Source organism: Rutilus rutilus (genome assembly GCF_951802725.1).
Source record: "Rutilus rutilus genome assembly, chromosome: 25".
Classification (NCBI taxonomy): Eukaryota; Metazoa; Chordata; class Actinopteri; order Cypriniformes; family Leuciscidae; genus Rutilus; species Rutilus rutilus.
In genome coordinates, this window is record NC_140229.1 from 22,157,270 (window position 1) to 22,182,142 (window position 24,873).

General features: G+C 39.1%; 1 protein-coding gene across 1 annotated transcript; it reads right to left on the reverse strand.

Moving 5' to 3' along the window:
• Positions 1-390: 390 nt before the first annotated feature.
• Positions 391-17,375, reverse strand: dbh (dopamine beta-hydroxylase (dopamine beta-monooxygenase)). Its single transcript, XM_084400235.1, has 12 exons — positions 16,803-17,375; positions 14,784-14,930; positions 13,180-13,437; positions 10,982-11,158; positions 9,362-9,464; positions 8,372-8,538; positions 7,663-7,806; positions 5,599-5,637; positions 5,250-5,309; positions 3,302-3,429; positions 2,637-2,796; positions 391-915 (listed from the first exon to the last, which is right to left on the reverse strand). The coding sequence occupies exons 1-12, from the start codon at positions 17,127-17,129 to the stop codon at positions 790-792; spliced, it is 1,836 nt and encodes a 611-aa protein (XP_084256361.1). The 5' UTR covers positions 17,130-17,375; the 3' UTR covers positions 391-789.
• Positions 17,376-24,873: the final 7,498 nt, after the last annotated feature.

Here is a 24,873-nt window from a genome sequence, read left to right on the forward strand (position 1 = left end):
ATCATATTAGAATGATTTCTGAAGGATCACGTGACACTGAAGACTGCAGTAATGACGCTGAAAATTCAGTTTTGATCACAGGAATAAATGACATTTTAAAATATATTAAAATACGATTATTTTAAATTGGCAAAAAAATAAACTTCCGACCCCATACTTTTTGAACGTCGGTGTAGATCTTCTGTACGCATGGAGTTCCCGGATGCATACTACACATTTTGTCAGATGTACTAGTTCAAGTGTACAGCATAGTGCTTTGGAAAAATATCCCACAATGCATTGCACTCAATTTTCCAGTGTAGCGAAAGAACCGTAAATAACACCAACTTCTTGACTCATTTCATTGGACTGTTTAGATGGTTTTACACAAAACAAAACTATAAAAATGTTTAAATATTTTTTATTTCGGAGAAAACTGGACGCCACCCATGGAATTTAAGCATGCATTATTTAACCTGCTACTATTAGAAATGTTCATCATTGCATAATGTGCATTATTTAACTATCTTCTAAATAGTTGACAGTATTCAGTGTATACTTCACAATAATAAGTGTAGTGCACCTTCGTCCATATAAATGCTGTTTTTTACATAGTGCACCTTCTCAAACAAATATTAATGTAATATCTAAAATAATAGTCTACACACAAAACAGTACTTTAGTGATTGATTTAATGTGATAACTTTAAAGCACATCTCCTCCAGAGTGTCCAGGCTGCTGTGTGAATCTGTCGTTGAGCACGGAGTGGTAAAGGTTGAGCTCAGCAGGAGGCAGATACGTGTCTGGGCATCAGACGCTGCTGTCAGACCGGACCTCTGTAGGGTTGTCACTCGCTCGAGGGTTTAATTCACACGGGTACGGGGCTCTCTGCAGCTCTGCCGTCACCACCGGGATCTCCTGTTTCTCCCATTGGCCCTAAGAGAAAAGACTTGAGCGTTAATATGTAAAGATGAAGTTTCAGTTCAACCTGAGGTGGCATTTTCTCATTAGGTATGGTTACATTGACTCATTTTTGTCAATCCGAATGAATCCAATCCAATTTTAAAGTTGTTTATATGAACCCTAAACCTCTAAATCCCATTCATATACATGCTTTCGAGGACAGATATTGTTTGAATCCTTTTTCATTTCAAGGTTTTACAGATTTAATTTAAAACTGTTGGTATAAATGAATACTTTTATTCAGCAAGGATGCGTTCAATTGATCACACGTGACAGAAAAGACATTTATAATGTTATTTTTTATTTATTTCTATTTCAAATAAATGCTGTTCTTTTGAACTTTCTACGATTCCTTAAAAAATGTATCACTGTTTCTACAAATTGTAAAGCAGCTCAACTGCTTTTCAACTCTCGATGATAACTTACAAATATGCGTATACATCATAAGTTATATGTATGTAAGAATACATACATGCACACTATGCAAGTGCGGCAGTTATTTTTTAATCTGTTTGAGAAAGTAAAATTCAAGGTTTTCTTTGTTGAGTTTCGATTTTCGGATCTGATTCTAATCAAATCTATGAGCGCAAGATAAGAATTTCCAAATATTTTGTACTCAAATATTCACTTTTAAACACCATTTCTGTAAAAACTCAAAAGCCACCTTTCCACTGTCACCAACCTTCGCAAACGATTGTTGCATTTGGCCCCTAGTGCCCATCGTACAAGCAGCTGTTACCAGTGCTACTTGTTACCTGTTACAACTAATATGCATTACTTTAAGTAATCAGATTACTTTTTGATGTACCGAGTAAAGTAACACATTACTTTATAAATTTACACTAATATTTGAGTTACTTTTTTAAAAGTTATGCTTACATTTCAATTTAATTAATTCACTTTAAAAAATGTAATTAAAATTCTCTTCTCCATAACATAGTCACTGCACACTAATGAATGTGCGCGAACAGACAAAAATGACAAAAGTAACAAAACGCATTACTTTCAACTTTCAATAAAAAGAGTTGTACAGTAGGTAATGTAACCTGTAATATTAAGATATATTTTGTATGGCATACATAATTCTGGGGGTGAGGAAATATTCTAAGTGCTCAGAATATAATAATATTCTAAATGTGTCTTTAATGAAGGTGCTTTAAACAAAAGAGAACTTCTCAGTAAAAAACCCTGGAAGAGACTGAGCCTCAGGCAGGTGAGAAAAAGTCATGCAAAAGTAGTGTAACATTATTTTCCATAAAAAGTAACTAAGTAATGTAATTAGTAACTTTTTTTTAAAGGGAGTATCGCAATATTGTAACAATGTTGTAAAAGTTACTTTCCCCAATACTGGCCATTACCCTCCGCTTATTCACGATGGTAAAATGAATGTATGAATTTATCCACACAAAACAAATGCCTGCCAATATGTAAGAAGAACATAGTAGATTTAAAAAAAAATATTAGTATATTAATGTTCTTCACTAATCTCAGTTTTGATTAGAATACACCATATAAAGTTGGGTGGTTCACATGAGGTATAGCCACAAAAGTTTAAATATACACATCCGAATCTAAAAGTTCTGCATACTCATATGGTCATAACTTCACACAGCTCCCGTATTACCCTCCATTGGAAATGAATGGCTTCCAGTTTGTCCGAGATAGTGAAATCGTGGTTTAAGTGTTGTGCTTACGGGGAAGAGCTCGGCGGAGGATTGGTTGCAGTGCATTGAGATGGGGGAAGTGATGTAGAGGGAGTTCAGCACATCCCCGCTGAAGCCGTCCCAGGTTATTGAGGAGAACTGCTCTTCCACAGTAGTCTGAGGACAACTGCAACCCTCACGTCCTTGAAACCTACACAGATGACAATACAACAAAACCTGGTAGACCTTTCCACCCCCAAAACATCTCAAGAAGTGGTCATTTGGTTGCATAGACACGAAACCACTTTCATAATTGGTCTGACCTCACAACAATGTCGAAAAATTGCTTTTTTTTAAGCTAGAAAATGCAATTTGCCTGTGCAAAATGGATGAATGCAAATGTCATCGCCTTCTCTTTGTTTATGCATTGCTGAAGAAAACTCATTTCTGTTTTTCCGTCTGAATTCGTACAGGAATTGAAAGTATTCCTCTTGTCCTCAGGCAGTTAGTCTCAAAGAAAGACATTATTTTCAGGTATGCTGTTGTTGTTGTAGCCCGACTGGGGTCAGAGCGCTGTGACACATCAACAGCAGTGTTGCTGTTTTCAAGGTTTTCTTCTCATTGTGAGGTAATGACTGTCTGGGATGTGTTAGACGTCATACAGGAAGGTCATGTTTGTTGTTTTTGAGTGGATGTTTTGTGGACTTGTGGTGTACCTGTTGATGAGACTGAAGTATTTCTGCAGGTAATCTGTGTCCACGTGGCTCTTGCACAACTCCAGCTGTGTGCGGGGATAATAATGGACGTAATTGACACACATCTCTTCCATGATCCCAAAACCACCCTGCGGAAGTGAGAAAACAAAGCCACTTGATTTGAAGTGAAGTAAAATGTTTGTTTCTCTCAAACAAAGCTGTTATATACAGTAGCATCAGAAGACAATGAACACAATTCTACACAATACACACAGAGATCCTATGGTCATTCATGTTTGGAATGACACGAGGGTGAGTAAATAATTATTCCATTTTGAGGTGAACTTCCTTTTAAAGTGCCTCTATAATGCTGTTTTTTAGTCTCCTAAAAGAAAGAAGCGATTCTGAACGAAATCAGGTAGACCACGTAAAATCACAGAGCGAGGTCAGCGCATGCTGAGGCGCACAGTGCGCAGAAGTCTCCAACTTTCTGCAGAGTCAATAGCTACAGACCTCCAAACTTCGTGTGGCCTTCAGATTAGCTCAAGAACAGTGCGTAGAGAACTTCATGGAATGGTTTTCCATGGCCGAGCAGCTGCATCCATGCCTTACATCACCAAGTGCAATGCAAAGCGTCGGATGCAGTGGAGTAAAGCCACCGCCACTGGACTCTAGAGTGGACTCTCACTGGACTGGGTTTGGCGGTTGCCAGGAGAACGGTACTTGCCTGACTGCATTGTGCAAAGTTTAAAGTTTGGTGGAGGGGGGATTATGGTGTGGGCTTTGGCCCTTAGTTCCAGTGAAAGGAATGCTTCAGCATACCAAGACATTTTGGACAATTTCATGCTCCCAACTTTGTGGGAACAGTTTGGGGATGACCCCTTCCTGTTCTAACATGACTGCGCACCAGTGCACAAAACAAGGTCCATAAAGGCATGGATGAGTGAGTTTGGTGTGGAGGAACTTGATTGGCCTGCACAGAGTCCTGACCTCAACCCGATAGAACAGCTTTGGGATGAATTAGAGCGGAGACTGCGAGCCAGGCTTTCTCGTTTCTACTCTGCTCTGATTGGTTTCTCGCGTATATTAAATGAAGCAAGGGTGTAGAGTTACATTCAAGCTATTTTTAGGCATGAGGGGGAAAATGTCACAGGAAAATAGGTTTTAATATGTACTTTTTGTGATCAAAAATTAGTTTTAAAGGATAAAATTATTGACTACAGGGGACTTTAATTTGAGCAGAGCAGAGTAGACCAATCAGGGGCTGCAGTGGCTCAGTGGTTCATGTAGGTTGTCTACAAACCGGAAGGTTGGTGACTCAATCCTCGGTTCCACCTGACCGAGTGTTGAGGTGTCCATGAGCAAGACCCCCTAACCCCAGCTGCTCCCGACGAGCTGGATGGCACTTTGCATGGCTGACACCGCCGTCGGTGTATGAACGAGTGTATGAATGAGTGAATGAATGGGTGAATGTGAGGCAATATGTAAAGCGCTTTGGTGGCCATGGGTCCATTGAAAGCGCTATATAAATGCAGTCCATTTACCAATCACAACAGACTGGGCCATCTGACCAATCAGATCAGAGTAGACCAATCATAACAGACTGGGTCATCTGACCAATCAGATCAGAGTAGACCAATCACAACAGACTGGGTCAGTAATGCCTATTTGCATATATGCATAAATGTTTACCTGGATGAATGACAAATTGTATCCTATTAAACAGTAGTAGCTTAAATGTAATAGTTTATCAGTGTGGGTTTAATTTAGCTCAAGCAGCTCTTAGTTAAATTTGTATTATAAACTTGTGTTATATTGTGCAGGATGATAACAATCTCATTCTGAGAGTTTTGAACTTGTTTGATTTCCATCCAATCAATCTGTGGCGTCTAGATCCTCCAAATTCACATGAGAGAATGTATTTGAGTGCTTGTGTCACGTGTAAGCATGTGCTATTGCTCAGACTTACCACTGTAACTTTGTTCCTGTCTTCAGTGTTATACGTGCACTTTGTGACGAGAGCATCGCCCTGTTGGGTAGACAAACGCACAAAGCAGCAATCACACACGTTCAGATGGGGTTTAGCACTCCGCTATTTGTAGAGCATGTTAGAATGAATGTCTCTTGGCAGGTTAGCATTAGATTGGCAGCCTCAGCCGTGTGTGGGTGCTTGTATTGACAGTCTAAATGCAGTAGATCTGTGCTTTTGTTGGTGGCTTGCTGGCTCCAGGCGTTTCCTGTAAAGTCTGCACTGCACCGTCTCTCTTTCTCTCATCTAAATATTGCCTCAGCTTTTACATGTGTGAAGAGCAACTTACTGGCAAAACAGTCACCATCTTCTTTAAAACACGGATAATCTGCACAAAAAAGGAAAAGGTTACAAATGTTAGCATTCGTTTTACAATATGTATGAGAACCAAAACTGAATGCATCTGAATTTGTTAGCATAGCACCTTTCTATGGCCTATTAGAATTGTATCAACCACATAGCAGTGCCCTAAAAATATATACAATAATATGCGATAATATTATGTTTCTTTTGTGATTTGAAAAGGGCTGTACAGAAATAAATCACTTGTATTTCAATTAAAGGTTTTTATAACAGGAGTATGTGAGCATGAAAGATGGCGTGGGTGTGATGAACCCGTCAGCTGTTCAGGTATACTGCAGGGAAACGTGGGTGGTTGACACGTCTCAAGCAGGGAACAGTGTGCTGCAGTCAATGTGACATGCTACACGTCATCTGAAACTATTATAAACTGCATTCATGGAGCAAAATTAAAAAATTTACTTTTAAAAAGTATTTAAGTCAACTGAAAAAAAAACTTAAATTAAAAATACATGGTGAACAGTTACAGCACCTTAAATATACACTTTCCCTTCCCCCTGAGATTTTAAGACAAGACATAAATAAGTTAAAGTGCCCCTAATATGCTTTTTTAAAGGCTCCTAATTTTGTTTTGGAGGTCTCCTACAATACGTTTACATGCATCCAAGGTCAAAAAACACTTTAATGTTCTTATAATATACATTTCAGAATCTCCTCTTTTCTCACAGTGTCTAAAACTGTTCGATCTGGTCTCTCCAAACCCCACCTTTCTGAGAGCCCGCTCTGCTCTGATTGGTCAGATGACCCAGTCTGTTGTGATTGGTTTGCTCTGCTCTGATTGGTCAGTTGGCCCAGTCTGTTGTGATTGGTCTACTCTGCTCTTATTGGTCAGATGACCCAGTCTGTTGTGATTAGTCTACTCTGCTCTGATTGGTCAGATGGCCCGGTCTGTTGTGATTGGTCTACTCTGCTCTGATTGGTCAGATGGCCCGGTCTGTTGTGATTGGTCTACTCTGCTCTGATTGGTCAGATGACCCAGTCTGTTGTGATTGGTCTACTCTGCTCTTATTGGTCAGATGACCCAGTCTGTTGTGATTAGTCTACTCTGCTCTGATTGGTCAGATGGCCCAGTCTGTTGTGATTGGTCTACTCTGCTCTGATTGGTCAGATGGCCCGGTCTGTTGTGATTTGTTTGCTCTGCTCTGATTGGTCAGTTGGCCCAGTCTGTTGTGATTGGTCTACTCTGCTCTGATTGGTCAGATGACCCAGTCTGTTGTGATTAGTCTACTCTGCTCTGATTGGTCAGTTGGCCCAGTCTTTTGTGATTGGTCTACTCTGCTCTGATTGGTCAGATGACCCAGTCTGTTGTGATTGGTCTACTCTGCTCTGATTGGTCAGTTGGCCCGGTCTGAAGAACATAGGCTGGCATTATGCAAATTTGTTATAAAACTTACGTAGGTACGATTTGAATTACTGACGACTCTTTTCAGGCAGTTCAGAATCGCGTCTTTCTTTTAGGAGACAATAACTCCATTTATCGTCCATTTTGATCTTTGAAACTTTGCAGACCTTTTAACAAACAGCTACGGTATATTACACACTACATGAACGGTATAAGCATAAATAGTGGCACTTTAACAGCACATCTGCATGTTTAAAGTTTGCTTACGGTCTAGTGTCGGTTAATGGTCACATGGCATATGTTTTACTTTGTTATTTTAAAATTATTTTTATTAAAAAAATTTATTCAATTGATTATTAGATTTTCATCAAACCACAAACCCCCTGCAGTTTCCTCATGAACAATTAGCTGGGTGTGGTCTCTATGTGGTTGGAGGGGATTGGTTGAAAAATAAGAGGGCTTGGTGATGTCAGCAGAGAGGGACAGTTGTTTTAGAGGTGGAGTTATTATATTATGATGAAATATTATGGAAAAACTTTTATTTTGGAATAACGTGTCGTGCACTCATGTATCATGCACAATAAGACCAGGTAAATGTATTAAGGGTAAAAGATAAACAAATTTTCTATACTTAAACAAACTTGGTAATACCTGGTAGTGAGTGCTGAAGTGTCTGTCCTCCTGCACCACTTCCACCTCTCTGCCTCCTCGCACCAGGACGGTTCTCACCCCGAGGCCGGCCAGATGAGTGTGTAGCTGGGATGCAAATATATGTACACCTCCTGCAGGAAGTGCCTGGAGGACAGAAAAAAATGATATTTCATCATTAATATGTCAACTATATTTGACATTTTATGAAGAAAATGTAAGTGGTTTTAATGTTAGGGCGTTGCTGGGGTGTTGCTAGGGTGTTTTGAGTGGTTGCTTTTTGCAACTTAACCTCAATAAGCCACATGATTTGAACTATCATTCATGATATAGTAGCCCAAACAGAGTTACTTGACGTTATACAGTATGCTCTCTTATATAACAATGCTTTGTTTTTCACAATTGTTCTTTTGTTGATGAGCTTTTGCCACTGTGGGCTGGTTTATTAGACTTTCATTACACCCTAAATGGGAGTGTTTTTCTTTTTTTACTAAGTTAGTCTATTTTGATTGCATAATTTGTTAAAAAATTGCCCTAATCTATTTTCAGGAAGCCACCCAATGTGTTTTAATTGAATTCAAAGTCTGAATGCAGTTAGAACTGGATGCTGTAGATTTATCTTCAGTCGCAGCTTTGGTTGAATTTATATTGAATTTATTCGGCTGGCTTGAGTGAAGTGCAGTATTTAGGAATGTTTGAGAGGATCCGGGACCGTCTGTGTGCACTTGTCGGTGCAGTAGCCAGTCAGCTGGAAAGAGCGCTGGCGGGGAGGAATGGCCATGACAGGAGTGTAGACTAGCCCGAGCTCCATGATGCCTGCGTCAAACCTCCTCAGAGATGGAGTGTACCACAAACGAATGCCTGAGGAATCCCTCCGTCCTGTGACAAACACACACAGAACGAGTGATGAAGGGTTCTGCATTTAGAAATCAAAGGAAGTAGACTGGAGAAATCAGGCTGTTGAGGAGTTTAGAAGAAAGATATTAGCATACTAGCATGCTATTCTTACGCTTAATGGAGTATACAGTTTGTGAGCATTATTCAAATTGGGTATTTCTTTAACTATAGCTACTAATTTTTGCATAGCTGTTCACATTGTTGTTTTAAATGTGGCCAATATCAGATTCCAGTGTGAATCCAGATTCCAGTTGCTTGTATATAGAGCTGTCATTGTAATACTTATAATCTCTGACACATCACTGTCCTTCACTGACTACCTTTCGCAACTGTCTTAATAACGTCGGGTATGTAAAATCTTTGATCGTTGATATTTACACTTTGAGATCGGTGCGGCCCAACGTTCTTCCGAGCTGATTCAGTCACTCTTAACACACCTCACAGGAGTATTATGGGCAAAATCAAACATGTACCAACTCATATTTGTATTATGAATGGTCATATTTTAAGATTTAAAGGCTCTGGGACAAGGGTAAAACAAAATAGTAGTAAACAAAAAAAGAAGACCATTTTAGTGTGACCCTCATAAAAAAATACCAAAGTTGTAGAAATACTTACACACAGAATACTCTGATCCTATTATATTTACAGTCTCCAACAAAGCACACTGTGCAGAATACTGTATCCCATAATGCAATGCACTAAGTGTTAGTAAGTGTATACTGTGCAATATGACGCAGCATTTTCATCATCATCAAGCAACTGGGCTTAAGTATTTCACATGGTTTGTGTGCCTGTTGCATACCTGATATAAGGAGAGGGTTGTGGTAATGAACTTCAAGACGAAGGAACCTTGAAGAACTTTCTCCTCCCAGAGGCAAACCAGCGTCGGCGGGGTAGTAGAACGGCTGTGCGTACAGACACAGAACTGTATGTGAACTTTAATAAGATTGATTGTGGTGCAGTGAAGCTTCTGATTTATGCTTTGCAGGCTATAAGATATTTGAGCCAATGCACAAGAAGCTTATGCCAACTCCGGCTCAGTCAGAGCCAGAAAAGTCCTGTAGATCCATGACAGTTCACGACCATCGTTTTAGACTTATGAAGGATTGCAAAGTCGAAACCTAAACCCTTATCTGTTTTAGAACTCGTGTGCGAAGGACCGCTTTACATAACCGTCCTCCTTCCACCTCCAGTTTCTCGCCCCATTCCCGTTCCTCTATCACACTCTCCTGGCTCTCACTCACTCCCCCTCCTTCTCTCACAAGGCATTAAAACACATTTAAAAACGAAATGATGGGGGGGGGAGGGCAAACTGCAATCTACTGAAGAAAAACATCTAAATTTTGCTACATAATCTCATCTCTCCAGCTTGACATTGGCAGCTAGCAGAACACATGATTTGTGTTTGTTGTACTCCCATGTAATCTCATTGCAGGCCTCTCTCTCTCTCTCTCTCTCTCTCTCTATCTCTCAAGCTCGGCATCGGTCTTTGGCTCCGTAAGTGATTTATCAGGACGCCTCTGCTTTCAGATTGGCTCACAGTTCTGCTCAAAACCTTGACTGGCACCTACCTAGAGTGGGCGAATTGGCACAGAAAAAGCCCATCTGTATGTGTGCCTCCTAAAGATGCTGATAATCATATGTTCTGTTTTTAGCTCTCAAACTTAGCGCTAAACAGGGAGAAACTGATGTAGAAAGTGACCTCTACGGATATGCTTCATGATGAAAAATTGCGAAAGCATGCAGTCAAAGAGGATAACCATGAAAGTAGACATTTGTGACAAGAGATGTAGGAATATGCAGAAGTGTCAGAGCTACAGCAGAGAGGAAGACCGTAATTTCACTCTTTTCCTCATGCAAAAACTATCACATGGCTTCAGGAGACTTGATGCAATGCTAATGTGTCATTTTACTTTTATTGGAATTTCCGTTGTCTTTTTTGAGCTTGACACTCCCTAATTTATTTTTTTTGTATGGGAAAAGAGCAGGGTGAACATTCTTCAGAATATCTTTTTTTGTGTTCCACAGCATACGTACATCACAGAGACGTCTATTTGATGTGCGTATTTACATCTGGAAGACGTATTTTTTATAATGTTTGATCATCTGCAATACGTCTATTGGACGTTTCCTGTCAGATGTCAAGTAGACGTTTAGAAAATGTCTTTAAATTGTTTATGATTTAGAATGTATGTAAAACTGATATCTTAAAGACGTCTATCAGATGTTAGTAAACAGCAGATGCTTTCCAGATGAAGTGATCTTTAACAGACGTCTTGTAGACGTACGTGTGCTATCTGGGAAGCAAGCCATTGAGGTTTTGAATGTCATGCTGAGTTAATGATAACAAAATTTTCCTTTTTAAGAGAACTGTGGCTTTAATTATATATTATGTAAATGCCGTATGCAGTCACGTGTGTACCTCCGCTCCCATGGCCCAGGCAGCCAGAACATGTCGGCAGTAATTGAGTTTGCGGGGCTTCATCTTTGAATCGCAGGAGCCGCTGTATGAAGGTACGGTGTCCATCTGAGGGGAACATTCGAACACTTCGATGTGATGAACAATGGCCTCATTACCAGGAGTGATTACAGACTCGTACTGCAAAAAAAGATGAAGAGATATAAATTGCAGAAAAACAGGAAGGGGGAAATAAGTCCGAAAACTTATTTTACTGAGTGTGCAATAAAACCAAGTTTTCCTTTTGCGTTTTTCGCCTACAGACGACAACGTTGTCGAAACAATCCCCGTTCACATGGATCTTCGAAAACGACTAAAAACGCTGTATTATTCATGCCAGGCCAGTAGATGGCGATGTCACTTTGTAAAGAAACACTACGGTCCTCTAGACTGAACACACAATACTAATGCACATGACATCACTGTTTCACAGATTCGCGTTTTTGTAGTTTACACGGAGATGATAACGGTATCGTTTTCAAAAAGCTGCATTTTTAAACCCTTTTTCAAAAGTAAGCGTTTTTAGGCCACCAAAACGCGGCTGTTGTCGTGTAAATGAACGGTCAAAACGCATACGTTTTCAGTTTTTAGCTGAAAACGGTGTCATGCATTTTACCCCTAGTTACACCCCAGAGACGGGTTTGTTTAGTAGGGGACCTTCATGCTTGCTTTTTTCTAATAATCATACTTGAATTGTACAAATTCAAACGAAATCGCCACATTGTAACATTATATTTTCCCATGGGATCAGGTCGAATAAAACAGGAGAAACTTAATTGCTTTTTAGTTGCTTGCCGAAAAAAAAATGAAGACTTAAAACTCCGACAGTGCAGCGTAAAAGAACGCAGGATCTCAAAATGGACGTGTTTTTAAAAGTTGAAATTTATGACTTAAAACAATTCACTGAAAAGAGAGGGACCTACTGCAATGGTCAAAAAGTATAAATGAGTGAGTATAGTATGAATATATGGAGTTGCCAATTATTTTCAATGGAAAAGTAGGAAAAGCCACTAAATGTTACTAGATGATGTCATGTACCAATTGTAAGCACTTTACATCGGTTTCTTCTCCTAATCCGTGCTCATGTACTGTATTTTGATATAATATATAGCCGAATGTCCAATAAAGATTATCTCATTTACATATTTTCTGTCAAACAACAGAACGAGTGTGATATAGTGACTGACTACATGTTAACCAACAGTCCAAAAAGACACGGAATGTATGTAGCATGAATTGAATTTGGATACACTACATTCGTAAGCGCCAGTTGCGTCGCTTCACTGCTATTCACAAATCCTTTCCTGTGGCCTCATGGGATAGTAAAGTGTCCATAAAATGCACACTCCAGAATCTCAGTTTAAGTAGTAGGTCATCCACAAATTTTTGCCTACTGTACTGTTTTTCGATTGGTATGAATTTGGACATACTACTTGGAGTACTTTTGTTTCGTTTTTTTGCATAAGTAGTCCTTTTCCATCCTTCAGCATTATGTCTCACATTTTTAAAAGAAATGAAAGTTCTACTTGAACAGCCACATGTGTTCAAATCTCACAATGGACAAAAACAAGGCTCTCTTTTGCAATTCACTGAAAAGAGAGGGACCGACTGCAATGCATATAAATAAGCATATAAATCAAAACTGCCTAACGTTACTGAATGAAATGTCGACCCAGGACGAGCTATTGGACTGTGAAGCATTAGGGGTGTTGATGGACTCGATCTACTCCATCTATGTTTTGATCATCTTTTGAATCCGATTCAGACATAGTGTCTGACAAAAATGTTGCTTTTTTATGAAACTTACCCATATTCAAGTGTTGATAAAAAAAGGAATGCATGAAGCTAGAATAAAACGTCTTTTGTTGTTGTTGTTTTAACACAGAGGGTCTGTTCTTTCTTTTGATATGTTGCATGTTCAGATATTCACACAACAAAATATTCTGGGGGCCATGAACTTAATAATTTTTAAAAAAGTTGGAAGTGGCTGGCAACTTTTTTCAAAAACACTGGTGGGGAAAGAGTTAATAGCAGTACTGATAACTGCCTTAGCAAATTCCATAATTACATTCAGATTCAGTTTACATCACTGCAAACTTACAAAAGTGTTTGACTAAAGAGCGTTATAATTGGTCAAAGTGGCTCCAAGAGTTTCAAGTTACCTTGACAATGTGGTTCTTGGGCATATTAGGCGGGAGCTGATAGATGTGGCACCAGTACGTGGTCTCCTGTGTGGGGATGATGACTTCAGGGGCCAGGACCTCCAGGGCGTGCACATCTCTCGGGAGAGCGAGGGACAGAGTGTCCGGACGCAGGAGCAGAACCCGCTGGACGCCAGGCTGGAGACGGGAAATGTTGAGCTCATGCAAAGATAGGATCGGATGCTCCAGCAAGGCGTAGATTATGTGGACCGTGCCTTCCTGGAAATAAGGATTTTTTGTTATCATTTAATCACCCATAGGTTTTTCCAGACCCATATGACTAAGTAACTATTTAGACGGAATGCTGACGATGATCATTCTGTGGAAAAGAGCAGCACGGACATTCTTCAAAACATCTCGGCCTGTATTTCATGGACGAATGGAAGGGTTTGGAACAACATGAGGGTGAGTAAATGAAGACAAGGTCTTTAATGCATTTGACTGAAATATTTTTCCCCTAACAAAGCAAAAAAAAAAATTTATTTTCTGACCTAATATATCCCTTAGTCATGGTAGCGCCATATTTATTTTTTGACAGGAATAAAAATGAGGCTGTGAGAAATCAAATACTTTCAATGTATTTGAATAATACTTCCAATACGTTCAATGGATTTTACTGTTGTTTAACATACCAATTGTTCATCTGACAAAAAAAACTTTCAGTAGACAAACTCAGTTTTGAAAGTTATGAGTTGTTAAAATTAAATGATCTGGGCCTTTATATAGTGTATGACATAGTAAAAACTAAGTCTATTTATACCTCACAGCCTTGTTTTCACCCGTGGTAAATTCAATATGGCGTCTAACATGACTAAGGACTATAGAGTGCTGGTTCTGGAAGAATTTTTCCCTTAGGGATTTAAAAAAAAAAGTCTTCATTACAGAGTTATAAGCCATGAACCGAGCCAATCAGCTCCGAGGTGAATCACAGCATTACAAACTTTGATTTGAAGCAAAAAAGTTTTTGAAAATCGGACAAAATGACAAAGGGGAAAGAACTACAATGCGAACAGCATAATCAAATAAAAACCGATGGATAAATATAAAATGTACATTGTTCTCATGTACAAATGTTGATATATATATAAAACAATATATTTTAAGTTTATTGCGAAATATGCATATAGATATACACAAATATTTCAGTATTTTGAGACCTTAGAGAGATCGACTCTACATCATTCACATTGATTCATAGGAGTGGGCGGAGCTGAAGACTTTATGTCTCACTGATTGGTGTAATTTTTTGTACAGCATCATGGGTAACGTATTCTTTCACTAGGAATTCTGCTGTTAAATACGATTATTTAAAAATAAGCTGAAATAATGCAGGCTGACGGCTTCAACAGAAGCAAAAACTATGGATTAACAACCTCGTAGCTCACAGTAGGTTTGTCTTTAAAGGTTTAAAAGTTATCGTTCAAAATCAGTTTCCCTGTGGAGAAAATAACGGAGCTTTTCCTTCCGGAACCAGACTATTGCACTCTATTATCATGCAACTGTCTCTTTGTCCCACCTCAGCGCCCTCTATCTGCTATTCTACTTTCAGAGGTTTTGTAACGTGCCTCAATGATGTAGTCGTGTGGGTCGCAGGTGCTGAATGGTCTTTTGAAGAGCAGAAAGAAGCCTTCAGAGGACTGATGGGTCTCCAGCAGCTGATAGTCCTGATGAGTGTCCAGCATCACTCTGCCTTCATTATCACTCCATGCATCCTAAGAATATCACATTCAATCACAAAAACAAACATCAGCTTTGTTTATCTATTTGAGGTCGGTAAGTTAATGTTTCAGAAATAGCTCTCTTATGCTCACCTAGGCTCAATTTATTTGATTTATTTGAAATACAGTATAAACGGTAACATTGTAAAATAGTATTACAAATTAAGAGAAATATTTTCTATTGTAATATATGTTAAAATGTAATTTATTCCTGTGATTGTAAATTTTCAGCATCATTTCTCCAGTCTGCAGTGTCACATGATCCTTCAGAAATCATTCTAATATGACGATTTGATGCTCAAGAAGCATTTCTGATTATCATCAATGCTTCATATTTTTGTGGAAACCGTGATAATTTATTTTCCTTAGGATTCTTTAATGAATAGAAAGTTCAAAAGAATAGTATTTATTTGAAACAGAAATCTTTTGTAACATTATAAATGTATTTACTGTCACTTTTAATCAATTTAGTGCATCCTTGCTGAATAAATGTTTTATACATTTTGTGGGGGAAAAAATGTGTACCCCAAACTTTTGAACGGTAGGTAGTGTATATATAATTAATATATTAACTACCCAACATAATGATCTGAGAAAAACGAATTCACAAGTTAGTTATTTCAAAGTTTGCCACCAATTTGCCAAAAAGTAAATTAAAGTGGTAAAACCATCATAAAATACAAAATACATTTTAACCAATAATTCTTTCAGAATTTACCGCCAGCCTACAATGTTTGGACTTGTTGTCAGTAACTCTTCTCCTGGACATACGCTGAGGGAGGCAGGGCGAGCGGCTGGCCATACAACATTTATTCAAAACGGACTGAACAGTGCAATCCAAAGGCAAAATAATGAAATAAATCATGCATAATGAATGAAGAGGGGCTTTGACACACACATGACCTTCCTTCAACCACTTTATTTGGGGTGCGGCCCCAGATGTGAGCTGTTCAGCTCAATGTTAGAAGGGTTGTTGCTCTATACGGCTGAACTGGAAGTGCACGGGTGTGTGTGTCTGTGTGTGTGTGTGTGGGTGTGTGTGTGGGCGTCTGCTGTAGCCAGGCAATCATAACAAGATCTATAAAGCCAGACTCTTCAGAGCAACGGAGAGAGGTTGCTTTGACCGAAAGGTTAGAATTCGTCATTAGTCGTTCATTATTCAACAACAAAAAAGTCGAATACGGTCTCTGAGTTCTGTCATTATTTATGTTGTTCCAAACCTGGATGACTTCTGTTTCTTCTGTGGACCACGAGATTTTTGAATCTCTTAATATTTTTTGTCCATAAATAAAGGTTTTTGCAGCGACGCCATAGCCAACACCATTTTTGGTTTCCCAAAGAACCTTTCAGTGAACAGTTCTTAAAAGAGCTTTAAATATCTGAAGAACCTTTATCCACTATAAAGAACCTTTTGTGCAAAGCAAAGGTTCCATAGATGTTAAAGGTTCTTCATGGAACCATCGATGCCAATAAAGAACCTTTATTTTTCAGAGTGTATACAGTGCAAGTCAATGGGGTCCAAAACAACATTGGACTCCACTGATTGTACATACAAAAGCAATTGAAACATTCATCAAAATATCCTTTTTTTATGCTCCAACGAAGAAAGAAAGTCATGCAGGTTTGGAATTACATGGTGTGGTGAGTAAAGATGACAACATTTAATTTGTGGCAGAACAATCCTTTTACCAAAAAAAGAAAAACACTCATATTGACATGATTCTGCATAATGTTGCATCATCTTTCTGCTCATCTCAAATACGTATTTCATAAAAGCACATAATCCTACACTATCCCCGGAGCACATTTCCAACACCATACAGAAAAAAAAACATCATAAAACCAAAGCATATGGACTATTCTTACCCCAAAATAGGATTTTTGACCGTCGTCCCACAGAATGACCAAGTCGGCGTTGGTGGGCTCTCCCCGATCGGACATGCCCAGTAAAAGGCCGTGGTGCAGCTCTTTGACCTTCACCTCGAGATAGACCTCCTGGGTGGGATAGCTGATGTTCCAGGACAGCTCCAGCTGACCCGAGGGGTCTAACGGGATGTGGTAGGCCAGGGGGGGTCTGGAGGGGAGCGCAGGAGCCTGGTAGGAAGCCACCAAGAGCACCACCACAGTGGCCAAAACGGTGAGGTACATGAGGGTGACGTCTTGCAACCGCAGGTCTTTGTTGAGAAGACGCATTGCCTATGTTGTCTTCCACTTGAAGGCCCTTTCTGTTGGTCTTTAGTGTGATGTTTTTGGGCTGATCTGAAGTCACAAGTCGTCAAAAATCTCCTTACGCTGTCGTCTTTTGAGAACTCCCAAATGGATTGTTCTTCTGTTGACTTCTTGATCCCGCTTCAGATGTGTTTTTCAGCTGGTAGGTGTCCACCGGTCCTCGTGTTGGTCCACTTCTGTTGGCTGTGGACTCTCTCTGGCTTTTAAGAGCACGACCCTGTGACAGCCTCTACTTTATCCCGGCTAATTCTATTAGCTGGGTTAACGAAAATTCAATTGTTTATTTTGCCCTCTGGTCAAACTTTTTTTTTTTTTTTCTCCAACATCTGCTTGTTGTGAGCGAGAAGGGCGGATTTCTGCAATACTGTCTTTTTCCGTTGCTATAGATGTGGAATTTATTATGAAAAATCATTTACGACGGTTTGGGATGTTATAGCGCTATAGATCATATGCATGTGAAAATTGCATTTGATTGGTTTACATTTGCCTGTTTTATTGGCTAAAATGTCCTTTATATGCTTTCAGAGAACCCAGGGTCATTTTATTGAAGAAGAAAAAACACTTAATAAAGTATCAGGTTAATATTAATTTGATGAAAACTGATTTTAAACAACATTTCAACTTGAAAATACACTTCAAACGTTGGTGAAAACGGGAATTGTCTGAGAAAAAAGAAAAGAAAAGATTATAAATACAGTTAATTTTCAGATGCAAAACCTTTCAAACGGATGTGCCTTAGAAGTAAATATCTGTCAATTGTTTATTTTTTCAAAAGTTAGCGTTTTCAGGCCCCCAAAACACTGTTGTCATGTAAATATGGCCAAAATGCATTTAAAAAAAAATCTATTTTTAGTTAAAAACGGTGACGTGTAAACGGCCTCTTAGTTATTCAGTATCCATCTGCTTAATATTACTCTGACTTCTTCATTACTCACCTGCATAACTGCTCTGCTTCTCTGTCAATAAACAGCTCTTTGGTTTGACCTATTGTATAGTATAACAGTATATTGGTTTAACTGTGACATTCGTTGAGCTTTATGTTTGCACAATATTTCACAGCATGCGTGACAGACATGTGTTCTGCTGTTTCCTTGGAGAAAGACTGATTCTAATGACAGTGCTTCTGGAAGATATACCACCTGTGTCTTCATCCATTCACTGGTTTTCAAGAAATTAAAAGATATTGAGATGAAACACTTGCAATAATAACCTCCTTAATGCACATGCCCTGGAGCCAGTGCGACATGCTGCAGCTGCTGCCAATTGTGTCGTCTCAATCAAGAAACATGGATACCTGCTTTGAGGAATAAAGGTTATTGAGGTCCCTGTGGCAATGGCGGGAGGCGGTGTGAACGTGGGAGGAGCGAGACAGGAACAGATGCCGGTCTGATCCGCTAATGAAATGAAGTTGCGGGGCCAGAGGGGCATTTCTGTGCCCTAGAGACATGACTGTTCCTTGAGCTGGAGCAACAGATCATCAGGCCTGTGACACCCTAAACCTGACCTGCTCTGGACGGCTCTCTTTGCTTTTTTGCTATGTTGCATTGCTGTGTGGGTTAAGAGTGTTCTGGGTGTTTTCTAGGGTGTTATGGGTGAATTCTTGGAGTCTTACTAGCTTACTAGGAAAGGAAAATAGAAAACAAATAGATGCTTGAAGGATTAACATTTGTGTCACTTCGCTTTGGTTTATTCTTGTCATTATGAGCGTTTGGTTCCGATTTGGCTCTTTCGTCTGCGTTGAATGTGTGGAGCGTGGTGTTCAGATTCTGACACTTCTGTCTAGTTCGGTTTCGGTTCAGTGTCTGGGTTTGGACAGTCATGTTTTGTCTCTTGTTGTGAGCGAAGGGGGTGAGTGTTCGTTTTGTGTGAACAAATGTGCTCTGATGTCTATTGTCTTAAAGGGATAGTTCACTTAAAAATGAAAATTCTGTCATCATTTACTCACCCTCAAGTTGTTTCAAACCTGTATGAATTTCTTTCTTCTCTTGAACACAAAAGAAGATATTTTGAAGAATGTCAGTAACCAGACAGTTAATAGACCCCATTGACATTCTTCAAAATATCTTCTTTTGTGTTCAACAGAAGAAAGAAATTCATACAGGTTTGAAACAACTTGAGGGTGAGTCAATGATGACAGAATTTTCATTTTTAAGTGAACTATCCCTTTAACATCACCTTTCTTGTCACCTGATTATTGGATTCCTACGGAGCCCCCCTAGTCCCACTTTGGCAAAAAAAATTATTATAACTATCTTGTGGCCTCAAGATAGTAACTCGTGGCCTCAAGATAGTAACTCGTGGCCTCAAGATAGTATCTCGTGGCCTCAAGATAGTATCTCGTGGCCTCAAGATAGTAACTCGTGGCCTCAAGATAGTATATCTCGTGGCCTCAAGATAGTAACTCGTGGCCTCGAGATACTAACTCGTGGCCACGAGAAAGTGAGTTTTTTCAAGGCAAACGTTTCCATGTTAATGTTTCCATGGCGACGCGTCACGCGATTGACCGCAGCCACAATAATACTGTATGACAGATGTGTCGCTTTTATTTCGCTTTTCCTTTTCTATTCAAAATATTCACAAACTTGCTTACCATGTCATCAACTAGCTATCTGATATTCCGATTCTCACATACGTGTAAGTGAGTGTGTTTAGTCGTTTAAAAACCTTTATAAATAATCTTGATCTAATAACATGATGGGCGCCGCAATGTTGTCCGTCGGATTTACAGCACGTGAATTCATCAGTTTTTCCCGAAATAAATGCAAGAAAGTGGCCGGTGAACTGAGAAGAATAGAGTAATCTTTATAGTTCCTTGTCTTGCACTATGTTTGTCTAATATGAATAACACATGTCGGCAAATTATATTTGAATAGATTGTTATTGCTGCTTCCACAGACATCAGTGTGTTTTACAAACTCCAAATGTATTGTTTTACTCGTGCTTATGTGTATTTAAATATCTGAAACCAAAAATAAACATTATGAAGTTGAAAAACTGCTTAGTTGTGATGACAGCGCTGAACGCGTCCGACTCTGGCTCGTTTAAAAACCTTTATAAATAATCTCTATAATAACATGAGATGGGCGCTGCAATGTTGTCCTGTCAGTCGGATTTACAGCACGTAAATTCATCAGTTTCTCCCGAAATAAATGCAAGAAAGTGGCCGGTGAACTGAGAAGAATAGAGTAAACTTTATAGTTCCTTGTCTTGCACTATGTTTGTCTAATATGAATAACACATGTCGGCAAATTATATTTGAATAGATTGTTATTGCTGCTTCACAGACATCAGTGTGTTTTACACACTCCAAATGTATTGTTTTACTCGTGCTTATGTGTATTTAAATATCTGAAACCAAAAATAAACATTATAAAGTTGAAAAAACTGCTTAGTTGTGATGACAGCGCTGAACGCGTCCGATTCTGGCTCAGCGCCAGCCAATGCGCGAAAGCACAGTTTGAATCTGGCAGCACTGAACATTCTATGTGGCGCCGTACTCTCAGGGGCTAGTTGATGACATGGTAAGCAAGTTTGTGAATATTCTGAATAAAAATGGAAAAGCGAAATAAAAGCGACACATCTGTCATACAGTATTATTGTGGCTGCGGTGTATCGCGTGACGTGTCGCCATGGAAACATTAAAAGGAACGTTCGCCTTGAAAAAAATTACTTTCTCGTGGCCACGAGTTAGTATCTTGAGGCCACGAGTTAGTATCTTGAGGCCACGAGTTACTATCTTGAGGCCACGAGATATACTATCTTGAGGCCACGAGTTAGTATCTTGAGGCCACGAGATACTATCTTGAGGCCACGAGTTACTATCTTGAGGCCACGAGTTAGTATCTTGAGGCCACGAGTTACTATCTTGAGGCCACGAGTTACTATCTTGAGGCCACAAGATAGTTATAATATTTTTTTTTTTGCCAAAGTGGGACTAGGGGGGCTCCGTAGATTCCTCTTAATTTCCTCTCCTTTTTTTTCTCCTTGTGTTCTCCTCAGTCCTGTGCTAGATTGTTCGTTTTTGATTAAATAAAAGCCCATCAACTCTGCATCATTGAGTCCTTGCCTCTTCCCTTCATCCAATCCTTATAAATAAAGAGGATAAAACACCAAAATGTCCTTAATCATATTTATTATAATTTATTCTCACCTGGGCAGACCAAAACAAGTTATGAATGTTATATAAAATTGAGTGAAATGTGAATTTTGGTTTCTTTCTAGTTTCATGCTCTCAGCACTCAATTTATTGAAAAATAAATCCCATATTTATCCACGTATCAAGTGAACCGTATGTAATGTGTCTAGGTCTTTTTTTATTATTATTATTATAACCTGGCCATGTTGGTTTGTGCTTAATGTGACTGGCATCTTCTGAGAAACAGATGAATTCACTCCAAAATGCTACAGAGTTTGATGGCATAGCCATTGATGCCAACAATTTATGATAAGGGAAGCACATTTGCTATGATCATATAAAGTTAGTTGCATTTTAGTATTCACATTCAGCATTGTTTTTCAATTCAGCCCCTGCTGTTATGATCAGGACAGACCTGCAGCCCATTTTTAGGTCGTGACCCATCCGTTTCAGTGTATATTTTGCATGTCACACACATGTACAAATGCATGCAGACACATCAGAGTCAGAGGGCCTAAGGCTCAAACACATTATCCAGCTCAGAACAGTCAGTCAGTCAGTCAGTCAGTCAGTATTACCTCAAACACACTAAACACACAGAAAGAGCTGTTTGCTCGTGTCTCAGGAGAGACGTATCAGACGTCTCTGGAGGGGTGAAGGGAACAGCTCTGGTCCTGTCACTTTCTTTCAGGTCATGTATAATGCACAGCTTTACACTTTAATAGAGCTTAATATGTGGTAGTTTAATAATTAATGCAATAAAAAAATACTTTTATTTTGTAAAAATGTTTTTTTTTTTTTTTTTTAGAAGAGGCGACATGGACATGAAGAAAACAAGGTCTTGGTGTTCAAGGTGAAAACTGCACCACCGTTCAAAAGTTTGCGGTCAGCATGATTTTTTTTATGCTTTTGAAAGTCTATTCTGCTCACCGAGGCTGCATTTATTTGATCAAAAATTTAATTAAAATGTAATTTATTCCTGAACAAAGATGAATTTTCAGCATCATTACTCCAGTCTTCAGTGTCACATGATCCTTCACAAATCATTCTAATATGCAGATTTGCTGGCCAACAAACATTTAGCATTATTATCAATGTTGAAAACAGATGAGCTACAAATTTTTTGTGAAAATTAGGATTCTTTGATGAATCGAAAGTTTAAAAACAGCATTTGTTTGAAACAGAAATCTTTTGGCACATTATATAAATGCATTTGCTGTCACGTTTGATCGATTTAATGTGTCCTTGCAGAATAAAAATGTTAATTTCTTTATAAAAACTTTTCAACGGTACAGTGGAATTTACATTTGGCCTTGTTATTTGCTCTAGAATGCTGGACCAATCTGAAAAATACGTTTTTTTTTTCCATTTGGGCCAAAGATCTATACTTGCATGCCTTGAAAGCTGTTACCAGACAATAACAGACACATTGCACCGAAAACTTCAAATCCACCCGTTCAAAGTCTGCTTTGTTGTGCAATCAATAATTGAGGTCTCACAGTTAAAACCAACCCAATCTCATGAGAAAACGTAACCATACAAAGTGGCGATTTCGTATGAGTACGAATTAGCCACCAATTCGTAAATGAACCATAAAATTTCTGAGTGTGTTGGTTAAACAGTAGAGCAGATCAATCCTGCTGTCCTGACAACCAAACTAAAGCTGAACCTCAAGATAATGCCAGATTCAGGCATGTTACTAGAGCCAGTTTCAGTCATTCAGAGATCTCACTGCGCAATGATTCATTTTTGGTTCGTGTTCTTCACTGTATAAACAAAACTGCATTGCCGCCATTAATCCACAGAGCCCATTCTGTGCCTCGAGCTGGAAAGCCGGCCACATTCCGGCTGAGCCCTGGCTCTCTGTATCCTACCAGTCATTATCATGTTGGCCAGAATCAATGAGCAGGCCTTACAGATGGGCTACTGCTTATCTTGGCCTTCATCCAGATCCACTGGCCAGCTCTTTTGTTCTCCTTCAGAACAACCTCACGGCCAGATTTCAGGAAATCAGTGGCTGACGTGACATGATCATCTACAGTAGATCTTATGACAGCATTTCATGTGAGAGAAAGGAAGACTGTGAAGGCGGGTGTAATTCTCAACGCTCATCGCTGCAACGAAGAATTATATGCACTGTTGACTGTAAACAGCCGCTGGTTCAATCAAATTGCAAATCGGGAAACAGCAATCAATGAGAAATGGAAATATGACTTACACATGGTTTTATCGCACTTCCCAACAGCTGTCTCGGATCTCTTTGGTGTGATCAGAATAGTGATGACCAATACAGTAAACGCTTGTAGATTAATCAAATATTAGGTTTAAAATGTTGCTTTAAAAGTGTGTAATTTGTGGATGTTAGATTTTGACAGTTTGATGATGTGCGGAGACCACTACTATATGAGGTTATACTTCCGCGAAAAGTGTAACAATGTGGCCTTATCAACACGAGCATTCCGACTCAACCAATGGTGTGTGTTTGGGGTGGAACTATCTGTTTGATCGACCAATGACAGAGGGGGTGGGGGAGTGTACATAAAAACGTACATGTGGGCTGCTTCCGAAATCGCATACTTCCCTACTATTTAGTAGGCGGGAAAAAAAAGTATGTGACAAAAGATGTCCGAATTCACAGTACTCATAAAAGAGTAGGCAAAAGTACTTGTATGACATACTTATTGCGGTGAGATTCTGAAGTGTGCATATGATGGACACCTAACTATCCCATGAGGCCACGGCCCACGGGAGAGCATTTATGAATGCGAGTGAAGTGACGTAACTGACGCTGGTAGGTCACATGATAATGACAACATGGCGAATGTAGTACGTCCAGATTACATTCATACTACACACACTCATACTATATAGAACGTACCTTTTAGCGGTTGTGAAGCATTTACTTATTCAAAACCCATGAGAGCATGCGATTTCGTACGTAGCCATCGTGAGGCTAGTGGTGCAGAAATTCACCTTTAATATTACAACATCATTTGTAATAACTTGGCCCCACTTTTTTTTTTTAAATAACTAAAAAGTGTGGAGCAAAATAAAGCAATCATCAGCCACGTGAGGCCTTGGCTTTACTGACTATTCACCACTGTATTTTATAAAATAGCAGCAATGGCAATAAGATAAAAGGCACCAATTATTAAATTTTTAATAGCTAAATTTAGTAATAATAATCGAAATAAACATTTGTTCCGTCAAGTTCATGATCCTAACTGTTTAAATCGCATTAAACATCCGTTGATTAATACTGCAACATGTCCTATCAACGGCTCAGAATGCGGCTCATCCAATTAGAATTTAGAGTCGGAACTCGGAATTATTCGTTTTATAAAACATCTTATTAACATAATGTTTATTAATAATGTAGCCTACAACGGTACATAATATTTTGTCTACAGGCAAACATTCTTGTGTTGATTAAATAAACTACAGCATTACTAAGTGTGGCCCCAGAAAGTTTAGCATACATTTTTACGACTTATTAATCAGTAAGGTGTTATATGAACGCCTTCCATGGGCTCTGATGAATTTATGACGCTTCTCTGGATTCGTTGAATTCAC

Bases quoted from the DNA above. Each gene is read 5' to 3' on its own strand.
- dbh (XM_084400235.1), bottom strand. From the start codon at position 17,129: ATGCGTCTTCTCAACAAAGACCTGCGGTTGCAAGACGTCACCCTCATG. The intron at 14,931-16,802 runs GTAAGAATAGTC...TGATATTCTTAG, and splicing joins GTCAAAAATCCTATTTTGGG to GATGCATGGAGTGATAATGA. The intron at 8,539-9,361 runs GTATGCAACAGG...TGTTTGTCACAG, and splicing joins CAACCCTCTCCTTATATCAG to GACGGAGGGATTCCTCAGGC.